We start from the raw sequence: 26,825 nt of genomic DNA, 5'->3' as shown, positions 1-26,825 counted from the left end.
CTCAAATTTGCTTGACAAACATTCCATCATCATCAAGATGGAAAACTAAAATTCTTCTAGAACTTGAGAACCCCAAACGCCAGGGCACATGATGACCTCAGTTTGAGAAAACTTGTTCTAGAACTTGCTACCTCTGATATTTATAGAACCAGATGAATGAAAGCTGCCTTGGTGATGCCAGGGATCCCAGCCATTGTAGATAAAATTATGTTGCTATCCTGGCTTCTAATATTTAATTAGATTAACATGACTGTATTGTTTATTATTTTTCAAAATAATACTTATTTTATAAAATAGGTCAGTATTTGCTTTTGAGATTTTCAAATCCTTTGGTCAAATTACTTATAACTATTATTCTAGTATGACTAGTATTTGGTTCAAAGAGACTATTTCTTTGGATAGCATTTTTGTGCTACAAATGCACTGTCTTAGACTGAAATACTGATTTCTTACAGACCTACTTCTATCCATTTTCACCAATTTGAATTCATGGCTTCTCTAATTATTTCTGTTTGGATTTACATATAGATCACTAAGTAGATTCACTAGGTTTTATTTCACACACCATGGTGGCATTCCCTTCGCAGCCAAAATTCTTCCATTTAGAATACTTTGGCAAAGTCACTAAGGCCATTTTTCTAACTACCAAACATCTGAATTTCAGCTGGCAGGCCAGAAGAACAATTCATGAGGGTTAGCCTTTTATATCAGAGGAAACTAGAACCAAGTGAAATCTATAAACTGGCTGGGCCCAAAGTAATCATGCTCCTGTCTTTGAATAAAATTTAAGCCACACTTGATTTATGACAATATTTGCCCTGTCTTTTACTACTTTATGTCTCCTACTAAAATCACTGAGAGTCCAGAACCTAACTGGCTTTATCAATCCTAGTTAATAATAGCTAAATTTGTTCCCTTCACATTTCTGTTTGATTCAGAGATTAGCACAGATTAGTCTACAGGATTTTCTGTTCAAAGCCCACATTCCCTCACCAGTCTCAAAATCTGGCACATATATAATTCTACTTGTTTTGTAAATTAAGAAAGTGAGAGATAACTATACCAGATTAGAAACTGACATTGCACATCAGGACTCTTTGTTTTAGCTTGTTTTCAAGAAAGAAGGGCTGTTTATGATCAATATTTTGTTAACTTCAGGATTCTCTTTGAGTTGTGCCCATATTCACATTAGGGATGAAGTGCTCCATCAGCTCCTCTTTATTATACATCTGTCACCAGTGACAATAAACAGCAATTAACAACCATAGTAGCATGATGGTGTTGTGAGAATTAAGTGAAATTGTGTCAGTGAAAGCACCTTGTGAGTTGTAAATGCTATGCAAGTGTAAAATAATGTGACCATGTGAAGTAGGTGTGATTGCAAATCTCCAGATGCTTTCATCTGTATCTTCATATATCTATTATCTAGGATATTTCGTTTTGGACATTATGCAACTAAACCTGAACGTAGCTTAATTAGAACACATTTTTTAAAGGCATTGTAAATAATGTTTTCCATTTCATTCAAATAAGAGGCACAACAGTATATAAATTTGTGGCACTTTTGTGGTAACTTCCAAGAGAATACTTATATATGGTATAACTTTATTGGAGTTTCATAGACTCTTATCTATTAAATATAAGGCCCAAATTCATGGTCTCATGATAAGAGTCCATGTGTGTGTTTCTTAAAACCAAGAACTTAGATATTTGGAGTTCTGTAGTAAGCTAGTTACTAAAACCTGTTTTATGTGCAGTCATCTTTTCAAGTGCAATCATTACCCTTCACCTGCAAGGCATCTTATAAATTATATGGGAATATTTCCTTAATGATAGAGTTCAATGTTAACCTAAAAACATAATGTTACTGGAAATCCAGTTTATACTTGAAGAAACCCATGTTTCAAGGTTGCATGGTATTCTATATTGAGTTCTTAGAGTATTCTTACCCTGTAATTTTATTCCAGGTCTACAGATCATAAACTTGTCTGATCTAGTCCAAATTTTATATCCAGCTATTTTAATTTCTATCTACTTCTTCATATGAGGCTGCCTTTTAAGTTTAGTAATTATAGTGAGAACACTCAGGATGGAACTTGGTTGTGCTTACTTACAGAGTATTTATACGTGAAAGACTAAACAAAGATCAAGACTTAAGTCTGAAATCTTCCAGCTTTCTCATTGTTTTTAATAAACAAAATACTGAAGACTTACCAAAAGAATGTTAAACTCTACAGGATTTTAGCTCTAGGCTAAAATCATCATTTATATATACCAACATGGCCATACTTCAGATATCCTTGGTTTCTAAAATTCAAGTCATCTAAGTCATTAGCCTTTTCTGGCTATATTCCACTTGTCTTGTTCAGGCAAGACTCTGGTCAACCACTCACTGAAGCCCTTAGTGATATCCTAGGTTCTCTCTCCCTTCCAGCATAGTCGTGTCATTTTGCCACTAGAGCTCAACAGCTGGGCAGGGAAAAATGGTACCTTGAGGTAGTGTAATATGTTTATGCTACCATTTGCAAACACTAATATCATTGTGGTATCCCCACTGATTGGTTCTTGGGAACATAGGTCCCTTTCAGCCTCCTTTTTGCTATGCCCCATGCTCCATTCACTAACTGTATCCTTGCCCTTGGGTTCTAGAGAGTCACTGTTAAAGGTCATGGGAATCACCTTGACTTGGCCCAATACAAAATCATATTAGCTAATTTTACTTAGGTCCTCAGTATTCCTTCTGAGCAATCTCTTGGCTAGCTCCTTCCTATCATATTTTCCCAAAAGGTGAACTCAAATCCTCTGTAGTGGCTTCAAGTCTATAATGTTACCAGAGGGTACTCTTTCCCCATTCCTGTCATTCCTTCCTATGTGTCTGGACTTTATATTAGTGTGAAATTCTTGGCCTCTCTACAGTCCTTTATTTATTCTTGAGGAGGACTGATTTTCTGATTGGAGTTTGAAGACCAGAACACCAGCTTACTTTTCTCTCTCTCTTTGGGGGCCAGCTGCCTGCATAGAGCATGGGTTCTTACTTTGTTTTGTTCATATGGTAAGCTTAGTGGGGAAAGCTGATTCTGCCTGTGAGAAGAGAGGCCAGCAGTTGCTTGTGACTGAGTGGCTATGGCTAATTCTGTGTATTTGGCGAGAACTGAACCATATCCTCTGGCACAACATTTATTACTGTAAAGCCAATACTATTTTTATCTCTACCTGCCTGATGTCTGCATCTCTCGCTGAATTGGCTCTCAAAGTCAGGTAAGGAAGAAGATGGTCATTTACCAGACACAAATTCTAACATTTAATCTCACCCCTTCCCCATAATCCAAGCAACTTTGACTCCAGTTAATTTCTGAGATTAAGACATTCAGATGGAATCTTCCCCAAACTTCTCTCCCATCACTATGTGTTTGTCTTTCTATGATCCTGTCCATATCAGAGGAATCACCCACCTCTTTTCTGAGACTCATCTCTCTTTCAGGTCTTCTTCTACTGACTATCTAATTTCTCTCCTTCTTGTCTTTCTTGTTATGGTCTCTGTTACCAGCATCTCTTCTTGATCACTCAGGAAGAGGATGCCAAATAAGATCTCAAGACCAGAAATTGCTGCTTTCCTAATCAAGCCTAGAGGAAACCCAACACCTTAGCCCAGATCCACAAATACAACATGTGAGCATATGACCCAGAAGTCTTGGTGGAATCCAAACCTTCTATTATAGGTTTAGCTAGTCTAAGACCCATAGATGCTTAAATACAAGACCACAGCATTGAAAATGTATACTTTATGAATTATATAGCCTGCATACTTGAAAATATCATATATGCAAAATAAAATTTATGCAAATAGAAGATATGAATGAGTAAACAAGAGATAGTAAGGAGGCAATGTTCACCATGTATTCCAAAAACCTATAACAATGTACTTGTTATAATTAAATATTAAGTTTGGTCCTAAGCTTCCTTGATGCCATGGAAAAAAGGAAAACACACTGGCTTACATAATTCTCATTGTTCAAGAAAAGGAAGTTGAATCTCTGATGAAATTATTTTAGAAAAGATTCTTTTCAACTCAGTTGTTCTTGAATCTGTGAACCAGGGGATGCCAAACCACAAAAGGAATGATGTGTTCAGCAGTGGATTTTCCAAGAGATACAGAGATGGCTTTCAAATTCTGATTGATAAAGATACGTGTTACTAGGTATTAGTCTGATATGATGAGATAGAATATCTAGGTTGACGAACTTTACCTTGGTTGTGCTGGCAGAAGTTATAAAATATTCTTTCACCAGCCCTCTTGGTTATCTGATATTAACCTTTCAGGCAAAGAAGCAACACCTGTCAACACCACAAGTTGTTTTGGCGTTGCTGATATTAAAGATTCTTCCTGACAATTATGGGTAGCAGAATCATTTGTTTATTGAGACCGTTCCTAGTTGCCAACAGCAAATCGGTTTCAAACCTGGGGGGAGCATAGTTGACATCCTATTTGATATTCATTGAGGATAGGATGGAAATTGCATTCAGGTCAGGACATGAATTTTTTAGTTATCCATTCATTCAGAAACTCAAGCTCTTGCTATGTTGAGATGTGCAGACTTCTTAACCTAGTCTAAGGTATGAGGTGATCAAGGAAGTTTTCCATAAGGAATTGACATTTGAGCAAAGATCCAAAGGGTGAGCAGGCAGAGGGAACAACATGTACAAAACTCCTATGGCAGGAAGGGAGTGGTGGCTTAGAGGAAGTGACAGAAGGCTAGCAAAACTGAACGCCAAGCATGAAAGGAGGACAGTCCAGAGTGAGGCTGGACCTGGGAGCAATGGGAGCCACTCAAAGGCTTTTAAAGAGAGCTAGTGGGGAGCGATGCAACCAGAGTGAAGTCTAGTTAGTGAGCGCAAAATGAATTGAAAGAGCAGAAATGATTATGGAGAGCTCAGATGCTATGAGAGCAACTGCAGGAATCCTAGTGAAAAATGCTAGTAGCTTGTACTAGTGTGCTGGTGATAGAGAAGGAAAGAGGTGGAGTCGGGATCATGATTCATTCATGGGGGAAGAAAGCAGAATTTGATGATTTGACAGTGTCTGTCTTGCTAAATGAGATGGCTAGTGGAGCCACTCTCAGAGCCCAGAGCATGTCCAACTTTGGGAAGAAATCCGTGAGTGCAGTGCCCTAAGTCAGCTAAGTGGGCATGCTGGGTGGGGCTTTGAGCTAAGTACCTTGCTGCAGTGTTGTTGCTAACTAAAAACTGAATCATACTGTAAATCTCTGATTGAGGGACTAAATGTTGGATCTCACAAGATGGTGAAATTGTTAGAACTTTATATATTACTTTCCAAACATTAAGGGAAAGCCATGAACGTGCTTCCTCCACAGAAGGCCTCAAAACACCCTGCATGAAGGAGCACAAGTATGTAAACTTCTTGTGTGAACATGTTTGTAAGACTGAGTCATGCAAATTGCTGGCTCAGGTTTTGAAAAGTACCTGACAAGAAGGAGGCCAGGCAGAGACTGATGCCAACAGCACCTTTCATAGAGGCTCCCTCCTAACCAGACCCCGCAAAGTGAAAGGAGCTGGGATGACAGCTGAGAGAACAGCAGAATCATCAAATGGCAAATGGTGACCCAGAAAATAAAAACAACCCAATATGTAAAGAAGATTTTTAAAAATGACAAAAATATCTGAGTACTCAAAAATTTGATTTTAAAAAGTAATCACTGGTGGGGTGCCTGGGTGACTCAGTGGTTGAGCATCTGCCCTTGGCTCAGGACGTGATCCTGGGGTCCTGGGATCCAGTACCACATCAGACTCTCTGCAGGGAGCCTGCTTCTCCCTCTGGCTGTGTCTCTGCCTCTCTCTCTTTCTGTGTCTCTCATGAATAAATAAATACAATCTTTTTTTTAAAAAAAAGTAATCACTGGTGTCAAATTTAGGTAAAAAGAACTAGTTTTATTTCTATTCTTCAACCTTCTTTCTTGTTCCTCAACTGTCCTGGTGAAGGGTGAAGGAAAGGCACCTTCTCCCCAGACTTTCTCCTCCTTTTGTCTTTGATATGCATCTGTGATTCAGCCTAGAAATGGTCAACAAGTGAACGGGAGGGGCAGGAATGCTCTCCCATCACTCTTGGAGATCTCAATGAAGGGAAACGGGAAGTAGATGTTTTTACGGCCCAGCACATTTTCATTCCTATTACGTGTGCACAGAGCCCCAAGAGGAAAATGCAGTTTGGTAGTGACCTGATAACCACATTCTTGGAGGCTTGCTCTAAGAATGGTAAAAATCCAAACAATGCTGGGAGAAGGGAGGAGGGGAAAAGGCAGAGTGAAACAAAACACAATTTCCATTGTAAATTACTGGCTGTGATCAAATCCAAGTTAATGTCTAACTAAAAAAGTTGAAATTTTAGAATATTAAGATGGGGGTAGCTTATCTTTCTCAGGAAGAAATTTTTATATCTTAAAAGCTTAGTAATTACTATTAAAACAGCAAAGAAGCACTGAAAAGTTTTATTGAAAATGTATCTTATTAAGGCCAAAAGTTAGTACAGATAACCCTTAAATTTGGCAGGTTGGATTACAAGGTGTCCAGTGCTGGATGGGTAAGGGCCCAGAGAGCTACAGCTGCCAGGGGCGTTGTCTCTCCCATGGACTGTGGCAGCCACCGGCCTAAACAGGCACACCAGGGAGACCTGAAGGTGTATTGTGAATCGTGTTGTAATTGTTGAGACCCTCAACTAGATGGTTTCCTGAAATATTCTTTCGAATGTCTTTATGTCTGTCAATAAATACATGTAACTGTGCTAGACACTTTGATTCTGAGGACTGAAGGATGGAATGGTAAGCTAGTATCCACTTAGGCATCGTCCTTCTACCTGCATTGCTGCTTAAACTCTTTGGAAGGATATTTTATCAATTACCACATTCTTTGAATAATAATAACAATAGCTTACACTGATTGTATTAAGTGATGAAGGTTCTTAAAATCATATGATTCGAAAGATATAGATAGTGTAATTTTATTGTTTTTGTCTGCCCTGTGCTGGTTACTCTTTCCCAGCTGCAGGAAGAGCAACACTGGAAAGTCCAGAAAATGTCACCCTTTCTGGCTCTTCCTGGCCTGCCTTCATTTGCTCATTCATAGATTCATGCACGTATGCATTCATTCGTTCTGCATTTATTAAGCACTAGCATATGGATGATAGTGATTTTGCCAGGACCCAGGATGTTAAATTGTCTGAAAAACACATCATGCCCTAGTTTAGAAGCTTCCCATCTCATGGAAGACAGACACTTCTGCTCCTCCCAAAGTTCCTGGTGGCATAGAAGCAGAGAGGAGGGAGCCCTTACCTCTGCTCTGCCAGGTTGGGAAAGGAGCAACAGGAACATTAAGGCACGAAGAGCAGGTCAGTCCCTAGGGGAATACTATTCCTTGACAAGGCAACCCCAAGTCAAAAGATGGCTTCCCCGGCATTTACACAGCCCTGCAGCTGGATTTTCTCTCATTGATGCAGGGTAATTGCAATAAAACCTCTTACTTTAGGAGTGGGCAAGAACGGTCAGGGTTTTTTTCAGTTTGGTTTGGCTTAGTTTGGGCCTGGAATATTTGCAATGCAGCATTCCCTTCTCTATACAATTTACAATCACCATTTCACGGTGGATATTTTCACATTGTTTTGGGGTAAAAACACGCAAAGAATCCAAAGTTTGAACAAAGAAGAGAATTTGGGAGTGAACATTTATATGGACGTTGGCATCCCCTGTAGAATGGGGCGGAGGAGCCCGCAAACCCTTGGCCTGTAGGCCATCGAGGGCCACCACGGGCCACCACTGGCCCCGGGCTGGGCGCACCTCTCACAAGTGACGCGGATGCGCTCATCGCTGGACGACTGCTGCTCATCCTCCTTCTCCTGGAAGTGCTCCTGAACACACTGCTCCTCGAACTCGTGCAGCCTCTTCAGCTCCTCATCGCTGAGAAACAGCTCTGCGTAAAGGGAGAAGCATTTGCTGAGAAATGAGCCCCAACCATAAATAATCAATTTAGTTGCATTATTGCGAATTCCACGAATCAACCTGAATTGAACTCACTTGTTGTCACTTGTAGGCAATTCTCTGACTACACCAATGGTTTATTACTTAAACAGGTTGTAATATGCAGAAACCATCTTTCTGCTGGAGCAAAATGGCTTACTTTTTTTAACACAAAACACCACTATGACAGCTATTTGCAAAGTGAAACCAAGCACTGTTTTCTGGAGAACCCTTTGCATGTATTTTACGGATAGAGTCAGGTGGACATCATTACTGTCCTACCCTCTTCAGATACAACACATTGAAGCAGTCTTAAAGGGAGTATATATATATAGAGAGAGAGGAGTCATTTTTTTAAGTTTAAATATTTAATAATATATTTTTAAAGATATTTAAATTCAATTTGCCAATATATAGTATAACATCCAGTGCTCATCTCATCATGTGTCCTCCTTAATGACCATTCAATCAGTTACTGCCTCCCCCAGCCCACCTCCCCATCTGCAACCCTTTGTTTATTTCCCAGTGTTAGGAGTCTATCTTGGCTTGTCTTCCTCTCTAATTTTTCCCTACTCAGTTTCCCGGTTTTGGAGGAGTCATTTTCAAGAACTCTCTCGGTTTCTGATCTCATCATGAGCAGGCTTTCGGTAACACTAATTACTCAGAAACTAACAGTACTGGAATAAAATCAACATAAAATGAGAAGCATCCTGCAAAGAACAACAGTTGGACTAGAGTGTTATGTTTTCACACAATTTAAGTAATTTAGTGAGATTTCCATGAGGGTGTCCAGTTGGAACACTCTTGAAATTTGCCCAAGAGAGAAACGAAAGAATCCTGCACGTACTTAGACCACGATCCTGCTCATCTTGATCCCCTTCTCTTTTTTTCCTACAGCGACCACTAAGACGCATAATGATTATATAGATGTGGCTTAAAATGATCATCGGTGGAGGTAGGACTGGCCGGTCATGAAATGTCATTATCAGCTGATAACGCTGGAATTTCCACACCTGGTTGGATATTGACTTAACTTCAAAGAAGGTATTGCTTTAAAAAGAATAAATGTTTAATTAGTTATTTTACTTTTCATTTAAATTTCCCAGGGCAATCATTTACTCACATGGAAATGAAAATAAACAATGAAATGGCCTTTTAGCACCTCTGATTATTAGATTACCCTGTCTTTTGGTTTATCTGTCAGTGTGGATTATCTACACACAGGGACATTTTCCTCATATAAATAAGAATTAAGTGTATTGAAGCTGCTACATATTGTTCTCTTGAAACACCATACTCATATGCTCAGGAAAATTTTATTTCATATTTTTCAATTAGCAATAATCGCACGGATAAACCTCATTGGCTACGATACTGCCACTGTGCAAAGCTTTATTTCATATTTTTAAAGTAGGAGCTATCCAACTAAGTATTTTGAAATATTTAAATCTGTAATACAGTTGAACAAGAGTTTGAACCAGATTCTTTCCAAAGCCTTGGTCAGCTCTAAGATTCTATATTTCTTTGTTTCTTTCTTTTTATGGACAGAATTTCTGTCGTCTTTTTTTTTTTAAATTCATGAGAATCAGAGAAAGAGAAAGAGAAAGAGAGAGAGAGAGAGAGGCAGAGACATAGGCAGAAGGAGAAGCAGGCTCCCCGCAGAGAGCCCAATGCAGGACTCAACCCCAGAACCCCGGGATCACGATCTGAGCCTAAGGAAGACACTTAATCACTGAGCCATTCAGGTGCCCCAAGATTCTATATTTCTATGAAGGATTTTTCCCTCATATTTTTCATCTTAGAAGATACAATTTTTTGGAACATTTATTAGGCATGGTCATAGGCTCAACACATTATGCGAAAATGGGCAAGTTTTACAAGAGACTTGATTTTATAATTTAAGCTATATCTTTCCTAGGCCATTTTATCTTCTATTCTGTAAATGATAAGGAAAGTATTTTATATAATATTACAGTAATTGTCACAGCTTATGAGATTCACATTGCTTTCTGTGCCTCTGATAATGAATTATAGTCATATCTTGATCAAATCTTCCCTACCTCAGGAGACTTTTATTCTAAGGATATATTTTCAGTAGATTAAAATACCTGTTACAATGTTAAAACACAAACTGAGATTAAATGTATTTAACAGAAAGACAAATACCATATGGTTTCATTCATATGTGGAATTTAAGAAACAAAACAAACAAAAAAGAGAGAAAAGAAAAAAGAAAACCAACCCAGACTCTTTTTTTCTCCCCACAGCCTTGAAGAAAAAAACCCCGAAAGTCAGAGAACAAACTGGTGGCTGCCAGAGGGGAGCTATGTGGGGGAATGGGTGAAATAGATAAAGGGGATTAAAAGTACAGTAATTGCATCCTGATGAGCACTGAGTAATGTACAGAATTAATGAACCATTGTTTTGTACACCTGAAACTGATACAACACTATGTTAATTGTACTTCAATAAAAAAATAAAATATTGAACCATCAAAAAATTTCTAAATGTATTTAAGTGTCAACTTTTGATTCATGAATACATGAAACCCAATTTAAGTTTTAATTAAAGAGATTGCAAAAATTCTGCATATTTAAAAGTTCTACTGAAATTCTGTGTAAATCCATGGCCACACGAGTGTTCCAAGATTAAAATGGAAATTTGTAATGTAATAAATAATAGGCACCCAGTCATCAGACTTGACACATACTTGAAAACTGCAATAAGCAAGTTCACAAGCAGGATGTTGGCCACCAGTAGGTAGCACGCCATGATGGCAGGTGTGAGCCAGGCACCCGGGATACAGGGCGGGAGCCGCTTGCCTTCTTCATCATACTGGTTGTCACCACAAGGAGCTGAAACAAAAGTTTATCTTTATGTAATTTTTACATAAAATGAATAGAGTAAGTAACTTACATATGCCACTACATGATCTTTTTCTAATATGATTTTTCCCTGATTTCATAAGCAATGAAAACTATAAATTTGTACAAAGAAAATAAGAAACTCACTTCTACACTCAGAGATAGTCATTCTTGACTTGTCATATTGATAAACATTTTCCTATTTCTGCATTTATGTTTTTCATATACAGAAGTTTTTCCTTCATTTCTAAGCAGATAAATCTATCTGTATGTTTTTTCTGTACTGTTATCCGTTAAAAAGTTATTATGTCTTCTGATTATTTATTTAACATCATCTCATGTTGTCTCCTTGGTATCACTTGTACATGAACTTTGGAAATAATTTTGTTATGAGGGAGGAGGTAAGGATGCCGTCTACTCTCAAATCCATTAATCAACAGATTTGGTGTCATGTTTGGAAAATCATCTTTTCTCTCTCTGCTCATTCAAAATGCCACTTCGATCCTATAGGACCTATTTCCTGAACTAAAAAATAGAATGACCCCAACAGTGATAAGTGAAATAACTTCCATGAATTTATAATCTACCTACTTTTTTACTTACTCATAGTTTAAAAGAGCATTGACACCAGAAAACAAGAGAAGTATTGAAAACCAGTGTAAGAGAAGTATTGAAAACCAACTCCTAGCTAAGGGAGAAACTGATTAATACACACATTTCATGGACTAGAGTCATTGATTCTGTGTAAACTTACGATTAATTTCCATGGCGTAGACTATATAGCGATTGGAAAGCAGGATTTTATTTTTTTAGTTGTGACAGGAAGGGAGGAAAGAAAACAAGACAACAGTTGAGAAGAAAGTAAAACAAATGATTAACAACACAAGAATGGTTTTGGTGTCAAGATATGCAAAGTATTCAAGTTTGGGAATTACAGATTCATGCCAGGAAAAAGTGGTCTATTTAGAAGAAACTGTAAACATTATTAATTCTAGGGAATACATATATATTTCATGAATATTGATTTTACCATGTGTCATAAGCAATAAAAAGCTCACACATTAAAAATACTGTGAAAAAGATATGAGGCTACTGGCAGATGATCATATTAACCAACTGGTTAACCAATCAGGCAGTCTCTATATCCCAGTTCAAATACCTCATAAGCACATATAAATGCAAAATTATTATGCAATAACCAGATCAAGAATGAAAAACCTGCATTTAATGATGTTACTGAGAATAGCCTCAAGTTTGCCTCTTTATCTTCACATTACCCAATTAAATAATAAAAAAATATCATAATTTATGTCTGGATCATATGTTTACCTAAGTAAATACTCTTTTGAAACCAAATTAGATTTTTATGTTCCAGTTTACCAAGCTACAAACACATTCAATAATTGACTTTGAGATACTGGTTATAATAATGTGTTCAGAATCACGTTATAAAAGCTAGATAGAAGGCATTGTGTGAACTAGTTATCAGTCTAACCCAGTGGCAGAAGATGTACTGAAAACCCTGCATTTCATACAAGGGGAGGATGTTCAAAACCATCTCCCAAGAAGCAGAACACCAGAAATAGCAGATGTGCTCTTGTATCTGTATCTTTGTGACAGAGCACAACATGCAAATGAAGGTATGGTCTGGATACAAAAACAGGTCTGAGGAGCCTCAATCTATTGGTGATACATTAACTGGCCAGGTGAAATAGGCATAAGAACATTTAAGCTTCACTTCCTACAACACGGGAGACACCATGACCTGCTGGCTCAGCCTGGGGAGGAGCTGGGGCCTACGCCCCCCAGAAATCCATGCAGGATTATGGCTCATTTCCTCTGCTAACATCTGGATGATATTGTTGATATATTGTTGATAATAACAATAATAATAATAAGTTGAACTCCATAAGTGAAGAGGAGATTGATAGCCATGTGGAAAATGAGCTTTGGAGAAGAAGCTTGAAGAAGAGGATGACACAAAGCACCAGTCACCCTGTCATGCCTTCTGTCTCATTACACTCATAACACTACCAGCTCTGTCTGAGGGTAGAAAGAGGTTGAAGAAATATTGGGATATTGGCACTGGGACTACATTCATGTGATAAGGTATTCACCAGGTCCAGCTAAAGGGATATGAGACTCTCAAAATTCTGGTTAATGGTTTTTAGAATAGAAGGAATGACTGATGTCTCAAAAACCTACATTTCATATTCTGTATTTATTCCTTCTTAAAATAATTTTATGCTCAGAGCAGAATAAAAAATAATTTATCTCCAAATTAACACATGCTCTTCTATTAATTTGGAACTGATCATCTGCCTCAGAAGCAGGGAAGAGAATCTTACTATCAATTCTATTCTTACGGTCTATCTGGTCTGCAAACACCTCTCCATAGATCATCCAGTAAGGCATGTAGAAGATGTTTCGGGCCAGTTTCCAAGACGGCTCCTCATCTGGGTGCAAAATGGCTTGACGGGCTACTCCAAAACTCATCAGCACAACCAGCATAATGACCACAAAATACAGCATGTCAATCATCTGAGTAAAGAGAAAATGTGTCTCTTACCGTCTTGAGTCATGGGCCAGGTTTGCCTGGTTCATTATATTGCTCTTCATGAGTGTTTAATTAGGATGAAAAGAGCCTCTTTCCCTTCTCTCCATCCCATCCACAGGCTTCTAGTGTTTATATGCCATGCAATGCATACATCTTATTCTAGAACATTGACTCCCCCATTTGCTCTTACTCTTTCTTCTCCTCTATTATTGCCCATAAACAAATATTCCTCTCATAACTACAACTGCAAATGGAGAAAGGGAAGAATTATGGGGGAAACATGGGAATTTGTAAGGGAAACTGAAGAGAAAGAGAAGGAGATATATAAGAAAGGAACAAGATGAATTGAGAGTACAGAATGATATTTATTCATTCATTACACAACTGTTGAGTGGTTACAATGAGTAATGCTCTGGTTACTGTGGATACAGAATTGGTATAATTCCTAATTTTGGATATCCCTGAAGATGAGAGCCCTTGTCAAGATAGGCTAAATCATATATCCCTTCACTCAAAGCTGCTCATGCTATAAAGAGTAATTTGTAACTTAAGATAACTTCCTTTCTTCCAGGACCAGTCCTAACACTGAAGCTATTTTAGGTGATGTAAAGATTACCTGCTAGCTCATTTTTTTGTTTCATATTGTATGATTTATTCTGGAAGAAATGTTGCCATGGATTTGTCTTGGCCTAATCACATGAATTGCCTTTGTCCATTCCAGGCCAGAGTACATGGGCAGAAGACTCTCTGGAATAGGAGTGGGGGAGTGACCCTGGGCCCCATTTGTTTCTGGCTTTTACTACATGTTAACTACAGATTATATATAAATATATAGACACAGTATTAATGTACATATATACAGTGCATCTCTCTTTGTAGATAAAGTAGTATATACTGTGTGTATATGTATATATATATGTATAGGATAGAATAGAAGTAGTATATAGTAGTAGTATATACTGTATTAACATGTAGGAGAACTATGTATCTTTTTTAAAATTTTTATTTATTTATTTGACAGAGAGAGCACAAGCAAGGGGAGCAGCAGGCAGAGGGAGGGGGAGAAGCAGGCTCCCCATAGAGCAGGGAGTCTGCAGTGGGGCTTGATCCCAGGACCCTGAGATCATGCCCTGAACCAAAGGCTGACACTTAACCGACTGAGCCACGCAGGCGCCCAAGAACTATGTATCTTAAAGCAAAAACATTTCCTGTAAGAAACCAACTACAAAGGAAAGACCAAATGAAGTCTAATAAAGCCACACCCAAGGCCTGGTCTCAGGTCCTAACCACAACCACAATGTCTCTAGCTCCTAAAGGGGTGTAAGTACTAACCATCTTTCCAATCATCATCACATAGGGCCCCAGATATTTGTTGACACCAAAAATGTCCAGGACTCGGATATACCAGAAGATGATATCCACACAGTAGATCACTCGGCCATAGCCCATGTATGGCTGCTTCTGTAGGCGGAGGATTGCTCCAATCATGAACATGGAAATGGCTACAAGATCCGTGATGTTCCAGTACTCCTGAAGCCAAACTTTTATTTTCTGGCTGAGTTTGCCTGGTTCTGACATGAGGATCTGAAAACAAATGCCAAAGAACAATAACAGGGAGTGCTGTATTGGAAGCCTCTTAGAATCTTGGAAAGATAGGACTGGTGGAACATTCCAGGGCATCTGGTCCCATTTCCTGCTTAAGACCTTTAAACACTAATCTTCTCAGGCAGAGAAAGATATCTTGAAAGGGAAATTCCATGGAATCTTCTATATTCCTAGATGCAGTGTTTCACAAATTCTCAGGAAATGCCTTCTAAATCATGTCTTTCTGGGTGAAATAAAAGCAGCTGCCTCTTGATTTCTTTTTAATTCTCTGGATATGTGCCCGTCAGCCCACGTTCCAGAGTTAGTCCAGGAAGAAAAGCCTAGAGCAGAGACACACCCGTGTGGTCTACAAAGGGTAATCCACCTGATGGAGAAGGCAGATTGGGCTAGGAGATGTTTTTTTGCCACAATTCCTTTGCAACTTAGATGTGAGAAGTCAGGGGAAAGTAAAATATTTTCTCCTACTTGAGATATTACCCTTTAAAAATCGCCATTGATTGGGAGTTCCTGGATGGCTCAGTCAGTTAAGCATCTGACTCTTGGCTTTGGCTCAGGTCATGATCTCTGGGTCGTGAGATGGAGAGACCCTGCCATTAGTGGAGAGTCTGCTTGACATTCTCTCTGCCCCTCATTCTGCCTTTCCCCCTGACCTCTTGTGCATGCTCTCTCTCTCAAATAAATCTCTAAAAAAAAAGTCACCACTGATAAAAATCACTACTTCCTCAGGGTAAAATTGAAACTACTTAACAAACAGCATGCAAAGATACATAGAGAGAGTGAGCCCCATGGATGTGGCTATGGTGTGCAGTAGGGTGGGGGGCTGCTGTACCATGGTGTACCCCTTCAGTTATGGAGACTGGGGCCCTGGGTACCCCATGACTGGGATGGGGTGGTGGCTATTTTTTGGCCAGCACAGAAGGGATTCACTAGTTTAACAACCCGTGTACACTATAGCCTGGAAGGTGAGCTCCTAGAATAAAGAATAGTATCTTAGCAAATGGCTGATGCTCAGCGGGATCATGGTGGCAGTAGGGATGGCATGGCAGGCTACTTGGGGGTAATTCCAGTTGTAACATTTGCAGAGTTTGATGAAGCCCAACTAGAAAAGAAAGACTAGTAGCAAAGGAGATGGGATTTTAAATGTTGGATTTTGGGGTGCCTGGGTGGCTCAGTGGTTGAGTATCTGCCTTTGGCTCAGGGCATGATCTCATTGAGATCCTTGCAAGGAGCCTACTTATCCCTCTGCATGTGTCTCTGCCTCTCTCTGTGTGTCTCTTATGAATAAATAAATAAGAACTTAAAATGTTGAATTTGGTACTTTTCTTTTTTGGTTTCTCAGATTCTCATTAGACTGACAGCATCGAACTCACTCTATTGGGAAGAAGTTGTCAGTAATATTTTTTCCAATTCAGTGAAAGGACTAATAATGATGGCAAAATAGTAGTACTGATTCTATACCAGTTGGAAGAAGCATGTGGAAACCCTTTTGTATGCTTTTTTAGTTCAGATTCATTTTTTCTTAGATATAGCTTGCCCTTCACAAACTAATAAAGTGAATGAAAATTCATAGAAAAGTACATGTCCCTATTTTCTCTGCCATCCTCTCAGAGCCTCCTGAGAGCCCTTCCTTAATAAGAAGGAAGACTCCACATTGCAGGTGGCAGGGAGATGTGGAATCTGAGTCCTAAGTTGTAGGTAAATAGTCATCTTGTATGTCTTTCAGTTCCAGGGAAACAGAGCAAAAATCTGTACCCGGTTGTAGTAATTGGTTTACCTCTGGCAGCATTTACTATTGCTTTTACAGTCACTGAGACTGTTTTTATTGCTAAATATCATTGATTTTTGCCTTGTGTTTTGATTTGCAAATTCAAATTCAGTTGGAAGCAGAAGACATATAAATCTTAAGCAAGAGAATGGGATACACTTGGTATTGTCATACCCCAAAAGAAAAAGTTACCAGAGCACTCATGATTTGCATGAGGTGTTTTGCAAATAAGAATCTATATCTGAATCAAAGTTTGCATTCAGTGGCCCCAGGAAGGACCTTTGGGGTAATCACCTCTCGTATTTTCTCCAATGCCAGGGTCAGGATGTAGGAGATGACAATCCACTCCTGGAGACAGGGCCAGCGGTCCATCCGCACCAGGATGACATAGTTGAAGAGCAGTAGGTAGCCCAAGTACGATATCTGAAGGGCAGAACAACTATTAGCAGTGTTTGGGGAGATAACACGTGCTGGGAAAAAAAACTTTTGAAATCCTATTTTCAGGTTGACAGGTCTTCTAAAACAAGTTTGCACTCCCAACTAGACTGACTCATTTAGAGGAAACCTTCTGTTTCCATCGCCAGTGTGGATAAATTCTGAAGCAGATCAGGACACATTTTATACTTTAGGATGATATGGGCACTGGCATTCTTTTTCTAAAGGAAGACGTTATTTGTGGCTACTATCACCTTCATGGGGGAATTATGGAGCTGCACAAAATGATGATACATAAGGAAATTTTTAATATTTCACTGATGTGTCTTCTACATTCCTGAAATCGGAAAATATTACTTACTCTCCCTGCCTTTCAAATTTCCCTCTTGAATCTTTTCACTGCTGATAAATGTGGAAGGTTAGAAGGGGTGAGGGGTGAGAGCTGTCTGTCGAGGTCCACAGAGCTGTCCCGAGTCCCCACAATTAGGAATGACATATCTATGGTTTGCTGAGGCCACAGCATGCTCCCTATCTTTGTGGCAGGAAAAGATGCAGAGTTTGGAGATATATGGGAGTGATGTATGGGGTGGAGGGAGGTGGTCTGAAGTTCATTGCTTAAAGTTCATTTACGGTGTAGCTGATGAATCTTAACCTCCAGAGCCCCTCGCTGGTCCAGGCTCTTCTGGAGTAATGGGGGTAGGAGTGGGGTATTCTAACAAGTGTGTATTTGTGATTCAACAGTTGTTGTCCTTTTTAAGATTCAGGGGATACATGGGTGGCTTAATGGTTTAGAGCCTGCCTTTGGCCCAGGATGTGATCCTGGAGTCCCAGGATCAAGTTCCACATTGGGGTCCCTGCATGGAGCCTGTTTCTCCCTCTACCTGTGTCTCTGCCTCTCTCTCTGTGTGTGTGTTTCTTGTGAATAAATAAAAATAAAATCTTAAAAAAAAAAAGATTCACCCCCACCTCTCCAAATTGTATAAGTTTTACCAGTAAAATAGGTAAAGTCCCTTGTATCCATGATGTATTCCTTGCAGTAGGATTAGAGCCAGAGTTCTCAAAATTGGGCTGCATCAGAATCCCCTGGGAAGCTATAAAATGTGTAACATCTTGCCACAGGCCAGAGATAGCATTCAGAGTATTCAGAGGTGTGGGGTGACTCTGGGGCTCCTCTGCTTCCTAACTCTGCCCTGTGCTGAGCTCTCCTGCAGGCCAGGTGCCTCACTGGTGCTCAGCTGGTTCTGACTAGAGCAGGTGGGTAACAGTGGCTTCTCTGCATCACCAGTTGTAGCTACCAAAATGTTGGGTGTCCAGGCCCATGGTTGATCTGGGTCCCCATGCAGCCTTCCTCTGCCTACTGCCTGCCCCACTGCCTAATGCCCCATCCAGAGCCTTGGACCTGTCTCCTCACCTTCCATTGCTGCTCCTGCCTAGTCAGTCACAAATGGAACAACATGACAGGGCTTGCTTGGCATAGGCTATAGCATGGTGCTTGGGACTTCATAGGTAGTCTTGCCCCACCCTCCCCAGATTGCAATGGTTGTGAGAGCCTCTACGTGCATGCTGGGCCCTCCTGCAACCAGAGCTTACCTACAAAAGTCATAGCATGCATGTGTAAGGCTGAGGCCACTCTTGTTATAGCTGGCACCACACTCTTGGGGATGTTAAAACAGTGGGCCCCAAAGGCATGTGGAGGAAAATGTACAACCAAGCAGTTGTCAGTTTGGTGTGCATTTCAGAGTGGAGAGGCCTTAATTTGCTTCTCTGTTCTAGGAGCTTATGATCTGGGTTCAACTACACTCCTTTGGTAAACCCACTGGTTTTATGAAGAAAATGGCATTTGTCAGTTCGCTCTTTAAACCACGAGTCCACTTTGTTCACTTAAAAATAAAACTGTATTTCCCTAAGTTTCTATTACTGAAGGCATTAAAAAATCCTTCATCTTAAGCAAACAGGACTGTTTTGCTTTACAAAGTGATGCTTTTGGGGCTAGGATGGCCACATTCCTGCATGCGTGTAAATATAGGACAAGATATGCAGATACAATTTTAGCTGAAGATCTGAATGAGTCCCGGTTTTGTTTTCACAATTCATTTTAATTCTGTGAATTTTAAACATTTTATTTTTTTTATTTTAAACATTTTAAAAAGCCTTTGACATGTTTTTCAAGTCTCACAATTCTGTGTGCTCAAAACATGCTATGTAGCAAATGCTAAGGAGGAAGCCTTACCGTGTAAAACCAGAACTTGACAATGGGAGCGTTATAGAATTCACAGATTTTCATTCCAATGGGAATGCTTCTTTGCTTTTTGTGCTCATTCTCCTCATCACCCTTTCTTGAACCAGCATCTGCATTTGCATCCTGGAAAACAGAATGGCACATGTCAAGCAGGTTGCTGAATGGGAAATACATAACATTTAACAGACAGGTCTCTTTAAAAATAAAGAATTATACAGAGTTCCCCAATTATGGTGGTTTCTAAACTCATGGTAAGAGAAATCTCAACAATTTTGAGAATGAGAGTGAATTGATACTTTTATGATCAAGTGTAGCACTGACCATATTCTCCTCTTCTTTCTCTTTACCATCTTCATTCTCCTTGGATGTCTGATAAGAGAAGTCATCATATGTGCGAAACTCCAAAAACAAGATGGTAGGGGGAAGAAGAATCCCCATTATAACCTATGTAGAATGAGAAAAAAATTGTTAAGATTTTTAGATTTTTAAGCTATGGCAAACCTAGAAAATTTTCCTAGTATACATAAAAATTTAAAATTATGATCTTCAGCATTACTCAATAAATCAAGCAGTCCTATGACAGGTTTATCACTGTCCTGATGTTCTGTGGCTTATTTGGTTTGATACATTGGTGGAGTTGCAGACTGTGAAAAAGAACTTGTGCCAAATTATTTCAGATAGACAGCAAGTGGTATTGTGTGGAATCCTTAAAAAGCAGAGGGCTTACATTAAGTTTCAAAGCAGGTAAATTTTTAAAATATAATAATAAAAGTGAGAATAAATAAATAAAATAAATAATACCTTCAGGGAAGTAAATAGAAAATATTTTATATGGAAATAACTTAGATGTAAATGTGAAGGTATGGATCAAGATAAAAGACAAATGTAATTTGGGCTTGACCTAGACAAAAGGATGCCCTGGCCCGTGGGTGGAAAACTTTGTTGTCATTTTTATCAGTGCTGTGATGTGTATCTCCAATATGGAAATTTGTTCCCAATGTTCAGTGCTGAGAAAAATCTCTCACGGCGATCCATTATTAAGAACACCACAAAGGGGCTATTTCTACCATATTTAAAAAGTTATATGATGAAAAAATTCAGGTGCATGAATAGACCAAACAAAGGAATAGAATAGTAGGTCCAGAAATAGATTCAAATACACATAGAAAAATAGTATTAAGTAAAGGTACCACTTCAAATTGGAAGAATAAAGATGGACTATCTAATAAGTGGTATTGAGAAATCATGGGTGATCATCTAAAACACAATTAAGTTGGATTCTATCTCACAGCAGCATAAATTAAAGATTAAAGATTTCATGAAAAAAAATATAAAGATTTCATGAAAGAAGGCAGCCCCGGTGGCGCAGTGGTTTGGCGCTGCCTGCAGCTCAGGGCATGATCCTGGAGACCTAGGATCGAGTCCCATGTCGGGCTCCCTGCATGGAGCCTGCTTCTCCCTCTGCCTGTGTCTCTGCCTCTCTCTCTCTCTCTCTGTGTCTCTATGAATAAATAAATAAAATCTTAAAAAAAAATAAAGATTTCATGAAAGAGAAAAAAGGTAGTGGTAGTGTGGGAAGAATGTAAAATAACTAAAAAGAATCACATAAGAATTTTTCAGAAGAGGATGGTTGGGGAAAGGCCTTTCTAATTATGCTCCCAAATCAAGAAGTAATTATACCTTAATTTTAAGATTAGCAAAATGAAATAAGCAATCAAAGAAAAATCACTATATTTGGAAATTTAAACAAGCACGAAGTTTCTGTACAGAAAAAAAAAAAAAAAAGCCTTAACCGAAGTAAAAAACAACTCATAGGAAAACATATTTGCAGCTCATGTAACAGGCAAAGGGCTAATCTTTCTAATTAGAAAAGAGTTCCTAGAAATTGAGAAGAAAAAAAATCTAACAATCCAGCAGAAAAATAAGCAAAGGCTGTGAGCTGAGACATTGGTACTGAGAGGAGAATGTTCTCACCCTTACTCAATAAGATAAATGCAATTACTACACAGAGATATTGTAGTTTACCACTAGATTGGAAAAATTCAAAAGTTAACTCCTCCCCTGTGTTGGTGAGACTGTGGGAAAACAGACATTCTCCTACATTGTCGGTGGAGGTACAAATTGAACAATCCCCACAGAGGGAGGCTGGTCGAACCTATCAAAATTGCAAGCACATATCCCCATGGAGCCACTAATTCCACTTCTGGACATCTATCTAACAGATACGTGAGACACCATATGTGTCCAAGAACATTCATTCTGCCACTGGGTATAACACCACGAGACAGGAGTGACCTCCATGGCTTCAGAGGGGACTGGCTAAATATTAATCTGAAATAATGGAATGAGATCCAGCTGGGAAAGAATGAGAACTTCCTATATAATAATATGGAAAGAGCTCCTGGTTTAGGTGAAAAAGCAAGATACTAAATAGTGAGTATGCCAGCTCTTGTGAAAAAGAGAATACAAAGACGATGATCACTCATAGTAGCTTTAGAAATGGAAGGACACACAAGGAATGACTATCAGTGGTTGCTGCTGAGTGGGAACAGGGCAGATGTGGGACAGGTGTGGGAGGGACACATTGTCATTTACACTTTTAAATAGTCTTGTTTTAATTTTTGAACTATGTGCATATTACCTACTTTAAAAAGTTAGGTTAAAAAGAACAAACAAAAAAGAATGATCCAAATAATTATTGCTTTAAAATAAGTATATTTTTATGCTGTAAGTGTAGAAATGCTTTGAAGGAAATTTGGTGCTTAAAAATATTTCTACCTCTTGGCATACATAATATTTAAGAGAAGCATTAGGTGAAAAAAGGAAAGTGTTTGCAACTTAATCAACTTTCTTGGGTCTCTTTTCTGAATTTTATTTACTCATATTTTATTTTATGATTTGTGATTTATTCATATTTTAAAAATCAAAGTGGGAGCACCTGGGTGGCTCAGTGGTTGAGCGTCTCCCTTCGGCTCAGGTTGTGATCTTGGGGTCCTAGGATCAAGTCCTGCATTGGGCTCTTCGTGGAGAGCCTGCTTCTCCATCTGCCTATGTCTCTGCCTCTTTCTGTGTCTCTCATGAATAAACAAAATATTTAAAAAGTCAGAGTAATATGGATACGTGGTTGAACATCTGAATGGGCTGGATGGACTCCTAGTAAAAAGAGGAGGACCTCTGCTCATTTCTCTGCTTCTCCAATCCTGTTCCCCAAGGCAAACTCTTGTAAATATTTTTTATCATAAAATAAAATGCAGATACAAAACACACCACACACACAAAGGCAAAGATTAATGAGTCATTATAAAGTGAGCATCCTCATATTCCTTGCAAATTATAAAATTGGTTCGTGTCAGCCCCTGTAGAAGCCCTTTCACGTACCCTGCCCTATCACAAATCCATCTCCAAAAGGATCCTCCATCCTCACTTTAAAGGAACAAAGTTCTTTCTGTTCTTTTATAGCTTTATCTCCTGACTGTGCATCCCTAGATGTGGGTTATCCAGTTTGGGGGCTACAAGCCACATGTTGCTATGGAGCACTAGAAATGTGGCTGGTCTAAATTGGGATGTGCACTTGTAAGTGCAAAGTACCCAACAGATTTCAAAGACTTAGTACAAAAACAGAATATTAACTATCTCATTAATGATTTTTTCAATTGATATGTCAAAACGATAATATTTTGTATTTGCATGTACTGATTTAAATAAATATTAAACATAATTTCAACTGTTTCTTTTTACAATATACTTTCATTTTTTAATTTATTATATTTTTAATTTTTAAAAAAGATTTATTTATTTATTCATGAGAGACACAGAAAGAGAGAGGTAGAGACACAGGCAGAGGGAGAAGCAGGCTCCTCCACGGAGCCCGATGGGGGATTCAATCCCAGATCCTGGGATCATACCCTGAGCCGAAGGCAGACACTGAACCACTGAGCCACCCAAGTGTCCCTATTATATTTTTAATTTTAATTATGGTATAGTTAACATATACTGTTACTATTTTCAGGTGTATGATATAGTGACTCAACACTTCCTTACATTCCTCAGTGCTCATCATGATAAGTATACTCTCTAATTACAATGTATTTTAACAAAGCTTTTTATAACCATTAAAGGTTTTACTTTTTGTAACTAGAAAGTTTAAAATGACAGGTGGCTTGCATTTTATTTCTATTGGAAAGTGCTGTGGCAGGCACTATGATTTAATCTTGTCCTTTAAAATTCTGGTATTTTTAAAAAAGATTTTATTTATTTATTCATGAGAGACACACACAGAGAGGCAGAGACACCAGCAGAGGGAGAAGCAGGCTCCATGTAGGGAGCCCCATGTGGAACTCATTCCTGAGCCAAAGGCAGAGCTCAACCACTAAGCCACCCAGGTGCCCCCAATTTCTGGTATGTTTTTATTTTTATTTTTTTTTCTGGTATGTTTTTAAATTGTTTTTTGGTATGCATGTTTTCCGGATGGTTATCTGAAGAGCTCGAGGATTTGGACCCGTAGAGTTGATTATGGAGTGGATTTGGGGGATTACATGACTTTTATACTATTCAAGGTGTTCCTTTGTCCACTTGGTGGCTGGATGCAGAGTCCTGACCAGACCCAGGTTCAAGCTCCTTGCTGAGACTGTAGACAGTATGTTCCTTCATCAGGAAGGGCTTGGTGATGTTTGCAGCCACTGATGCTCATTAGATTTGTTAACTCACTGGGTGTTGAGAGTTGGTGATGTTCTAACTCATTTATTTTTCATCTCTTAGTTGGAATAAATCTATGAACACTCTCACATTTCCCTTCATCTTCTCAGTGGTTACTCATGGTTGAGTTCCTGTAGAAAATGCAGGATGAATGCTTGATTCTTATTTAACTATCTTCCAGCTAATGAATTGGTTTCTTATTATCCACTGAAGATACTAAAATATCATTATAAACTCATGGATTTAAACATGTATAATATATTTCCATCTATTGCTGTTACTAATATTACTAAAAGTCAAATTGTCCCATCTTTGGCCAGTGGAAACTTCTGGTCTTCCGGTTCTTACCCTACTGGTCTTTGATAGCTTCTTTGCCTTCTGGTGTGTCAAGATGTTCTAGGTTTATCTTGTACATTTCTTGCTGGATCTGGAAAGGACCACATCACTAAGAAATTCTGGCTCCAGTTAGTGGGAAATGGTATTGGAGATGTTTATGGCTTTTAGGTAGGTCATTGTATCTAGGCTTTTCATGGGTCAGAGAAGGAATGAGTTCATATTGATGCTTCCAATAAGTGCTACAGGCTTTCTACTCTGACCTTTCTAGACTATAGCTGTGTTTCCTTTTGTTTCACACTGAGTCCTAGTTCTCAAGGACTGATCTGATTATAGAATTAAAATATCCCTTGTTACTCAGTTGCTTTAACTTTATAGTTTCAGAATAACACTGTTAATACTACTACTATCAATCATGATTGCTGGAAACATTTCCTTTTTTTTTTTTTTTTTTTTTTTTTTTTTTTTTGCATAGGTGCTCTGATTCTCTCTTCCCTTTTAAAATGGTTATATTATATCTATATTATTAGAACACATAGCCATTACATACTATGGTCTCTCCTCTCCGTCTTAACCCTTCCCTAGTTTCAGCACTGTAAGTAAATATCTGAGGCTTTTCATTAGTCCTTATACTGATGTCTCTCTGGTTATTTTGGTTCTTGGAAGGTCATTCTCTAATAGTCTTCAGAAAGGGCTCCTAGGAACAATATTTCCTGGGGTTCTTGCCTGTTGGTAAGAACTTTTGTGTACCCTTTATATTTAACAATCACTTTTGTTGGATATAAAATCCTGACTTGTCATTTTCCTTCTGGGAGTATCTTTATATGACACACCCTATTTTTTTTTTTCCTGACACAAATGATTGCTGTTGAAAGTCTGATGGTAATTTTCTTTCCCTTATAAGTCACTTTTGTTGCTGTTGTATCTTGCCTGGATGTCCAGAGAGCTTTTTGTTTTTCACTAAAATCCAGTAATTTAAAAATATGTGTTAAAAAAAATATGTGTTGATGTTGGTTGTTCCAGTTTGATATACTCAGATTTTGAATGTGTTTTTTAAATATATAATTTCAAATCATTTATCTTCAAGAAAAATCTTTGAATTATATTTTGACATAGTAACTTTGAACTATTTCTGATTTTGTTTTTTTATTTTATTTTTTTTTAATTTTTATTTATTTATGATAGTCACAGAGAGAGAAAGAGAGAGAGGCAGAGACATAGGCAGAGGGAGAACTAGGCTCCATGCAAGGGGCCTGATGTGGGACTTGATCCCAGGAGGCTGGGATCATACCCTGAGCTGAAGGCAGATGCTCAACCACTGAGCCACCCAGGCATCCTACTATTTCTGATTTTAGTTCTTAATGATAACTTCACATTTTGAACAACCTGAGTGATATCTTATACTGCTATTTCTTTGTTAATGTAAGTATGACCTATTGACATCCTATGATTTTAGACAAGATTTGACCTTTTCATCCTATTCCTCTGTTCCACCTTTAATAGCAACATGAATATTTTCAGTTCCCAAAAAGTTGCCTTTGTAACTTTACATCATAAGCTGAAATCTTTATCTTTTGTGTCAACAACATTTGATAGTCTCAATTTCCCACTTTATAATATGGGATATTATCCTTCTTACTGCCCTCCCTTCTGCCTTTCACCACCCAATTTTTCCCTGCTGTGCCTTTGCTTTTGAGTTTTCATACTTGGTGGCATTTGAATTGTTTAGGAATTCTATTTGAGTCTTCAGTGCTTTGTCTATGGGCCTACTCTAAAAGCTGAAAACCAAGAACAAGCATTTCCACTTTTATTAATATATAAATATTGTGTATTGCATGGCCATATAGCAATTTTAATACAGAATTCTGGCAGCACTAAAGGATCATGTTCTTGGAATCAGAGGTCAAATGGTCTTTTTTACACTCTATCAGCCATTCAGAATCATTCCAAATTTTAATTTTAATCATAACTGAAACTTAACTATTGGTGTATATTTTTTTTTTCCTGAGATTGGATTCCCCTTCTACATTCTCTTGAAGGATTTTCTTATTAGGAAATTGTTCTTGTTTTCTTCCTTAACCTATATCTCTGATACTTGTAGCTTCTTAGTACCTCCATCTTTGGAGTCATTTCTGTTCTTCTTGAGCACTTTCTTCTTGGATCTCAATGACTCCTTATACCCATTTAATCTGACTGACTTAATCGTGCTGCTCATTTTTCATACAGGAATAAAGCATAACCTTCATACTTTTTAAGACATGGATTGCCTTCTATTTGACAGAACCACACTACACAGTATAACATACAA

General features: G+C 38.4%; 1 protein-coding gene and 1 pseudogene across 1 annotated transcript in view; both read right to left on the bottom strand.

The window, feature by feature from the left end:
* TRPM1 (transient receptor potential cation channel subfamily M member 1) overlaps positions 1-26,825 on the bottom strand; it is a 123,630-nt gene that overhangs the window by 14,142 nt on the left and 82,663 nt on the right. The window contains exons 21-29 of the mRNA XM_077858333.1: positions 19,811-19,933; positions 19,481-19,612; positions 17,110-17,238; positions 14,778-15,029; positions 13,255-13,429; positions 11,643-11,663; positions 10,735-10,879; positions 8,872-9,074; positions 7,845-7,977 (exon numbers count right to left, since the gene is read on the bottom strand). Of these exons, the coding sequence (XP_077714459.1) occupies positions 7,845-7,977; positions 8,872-9,074; positions 10,735-10,879; positions 11,643-11,663; positions 13,255-13,429; positions 14,778-15,029; positions 17,110-17,238; positions 19,481-19,612; positions 19,811-19,933 (1,313 nt within the window). The remainder of the gene's footprint in view (positions 1-7,844; positions 7,978-8,871; positions 9,075-10,734; positions 10,880-11,642; positions 11,664-13,254; positions 13,430-14,777; positions 15,030-17,109; positions 17,239-19,480; positions 19,613-19,810; positions 19,934-26,825) is intronic.
* Positions 9,258-9,416, bottom strand: LOC144304182 (U4 spliceosomal RNA; annotated as a pseudogene).

This window comes from Canis aureus, chromosome 2 (genome assembly GCF_053574225.1).
Source record: "Canis aureus isolate CA01 chromosome 2, VMU_Caureus_v.1.0, whole genome shotgun sequence".
Lineage (NCBI taxonomy): Eukaryota > Metazoa > Chordata > Mammalia > Carnivora > Canidae > Canis > Canis aureus.
This window is presented reverse-complemented; position numbering and strand designations above follow the sequence as displayed.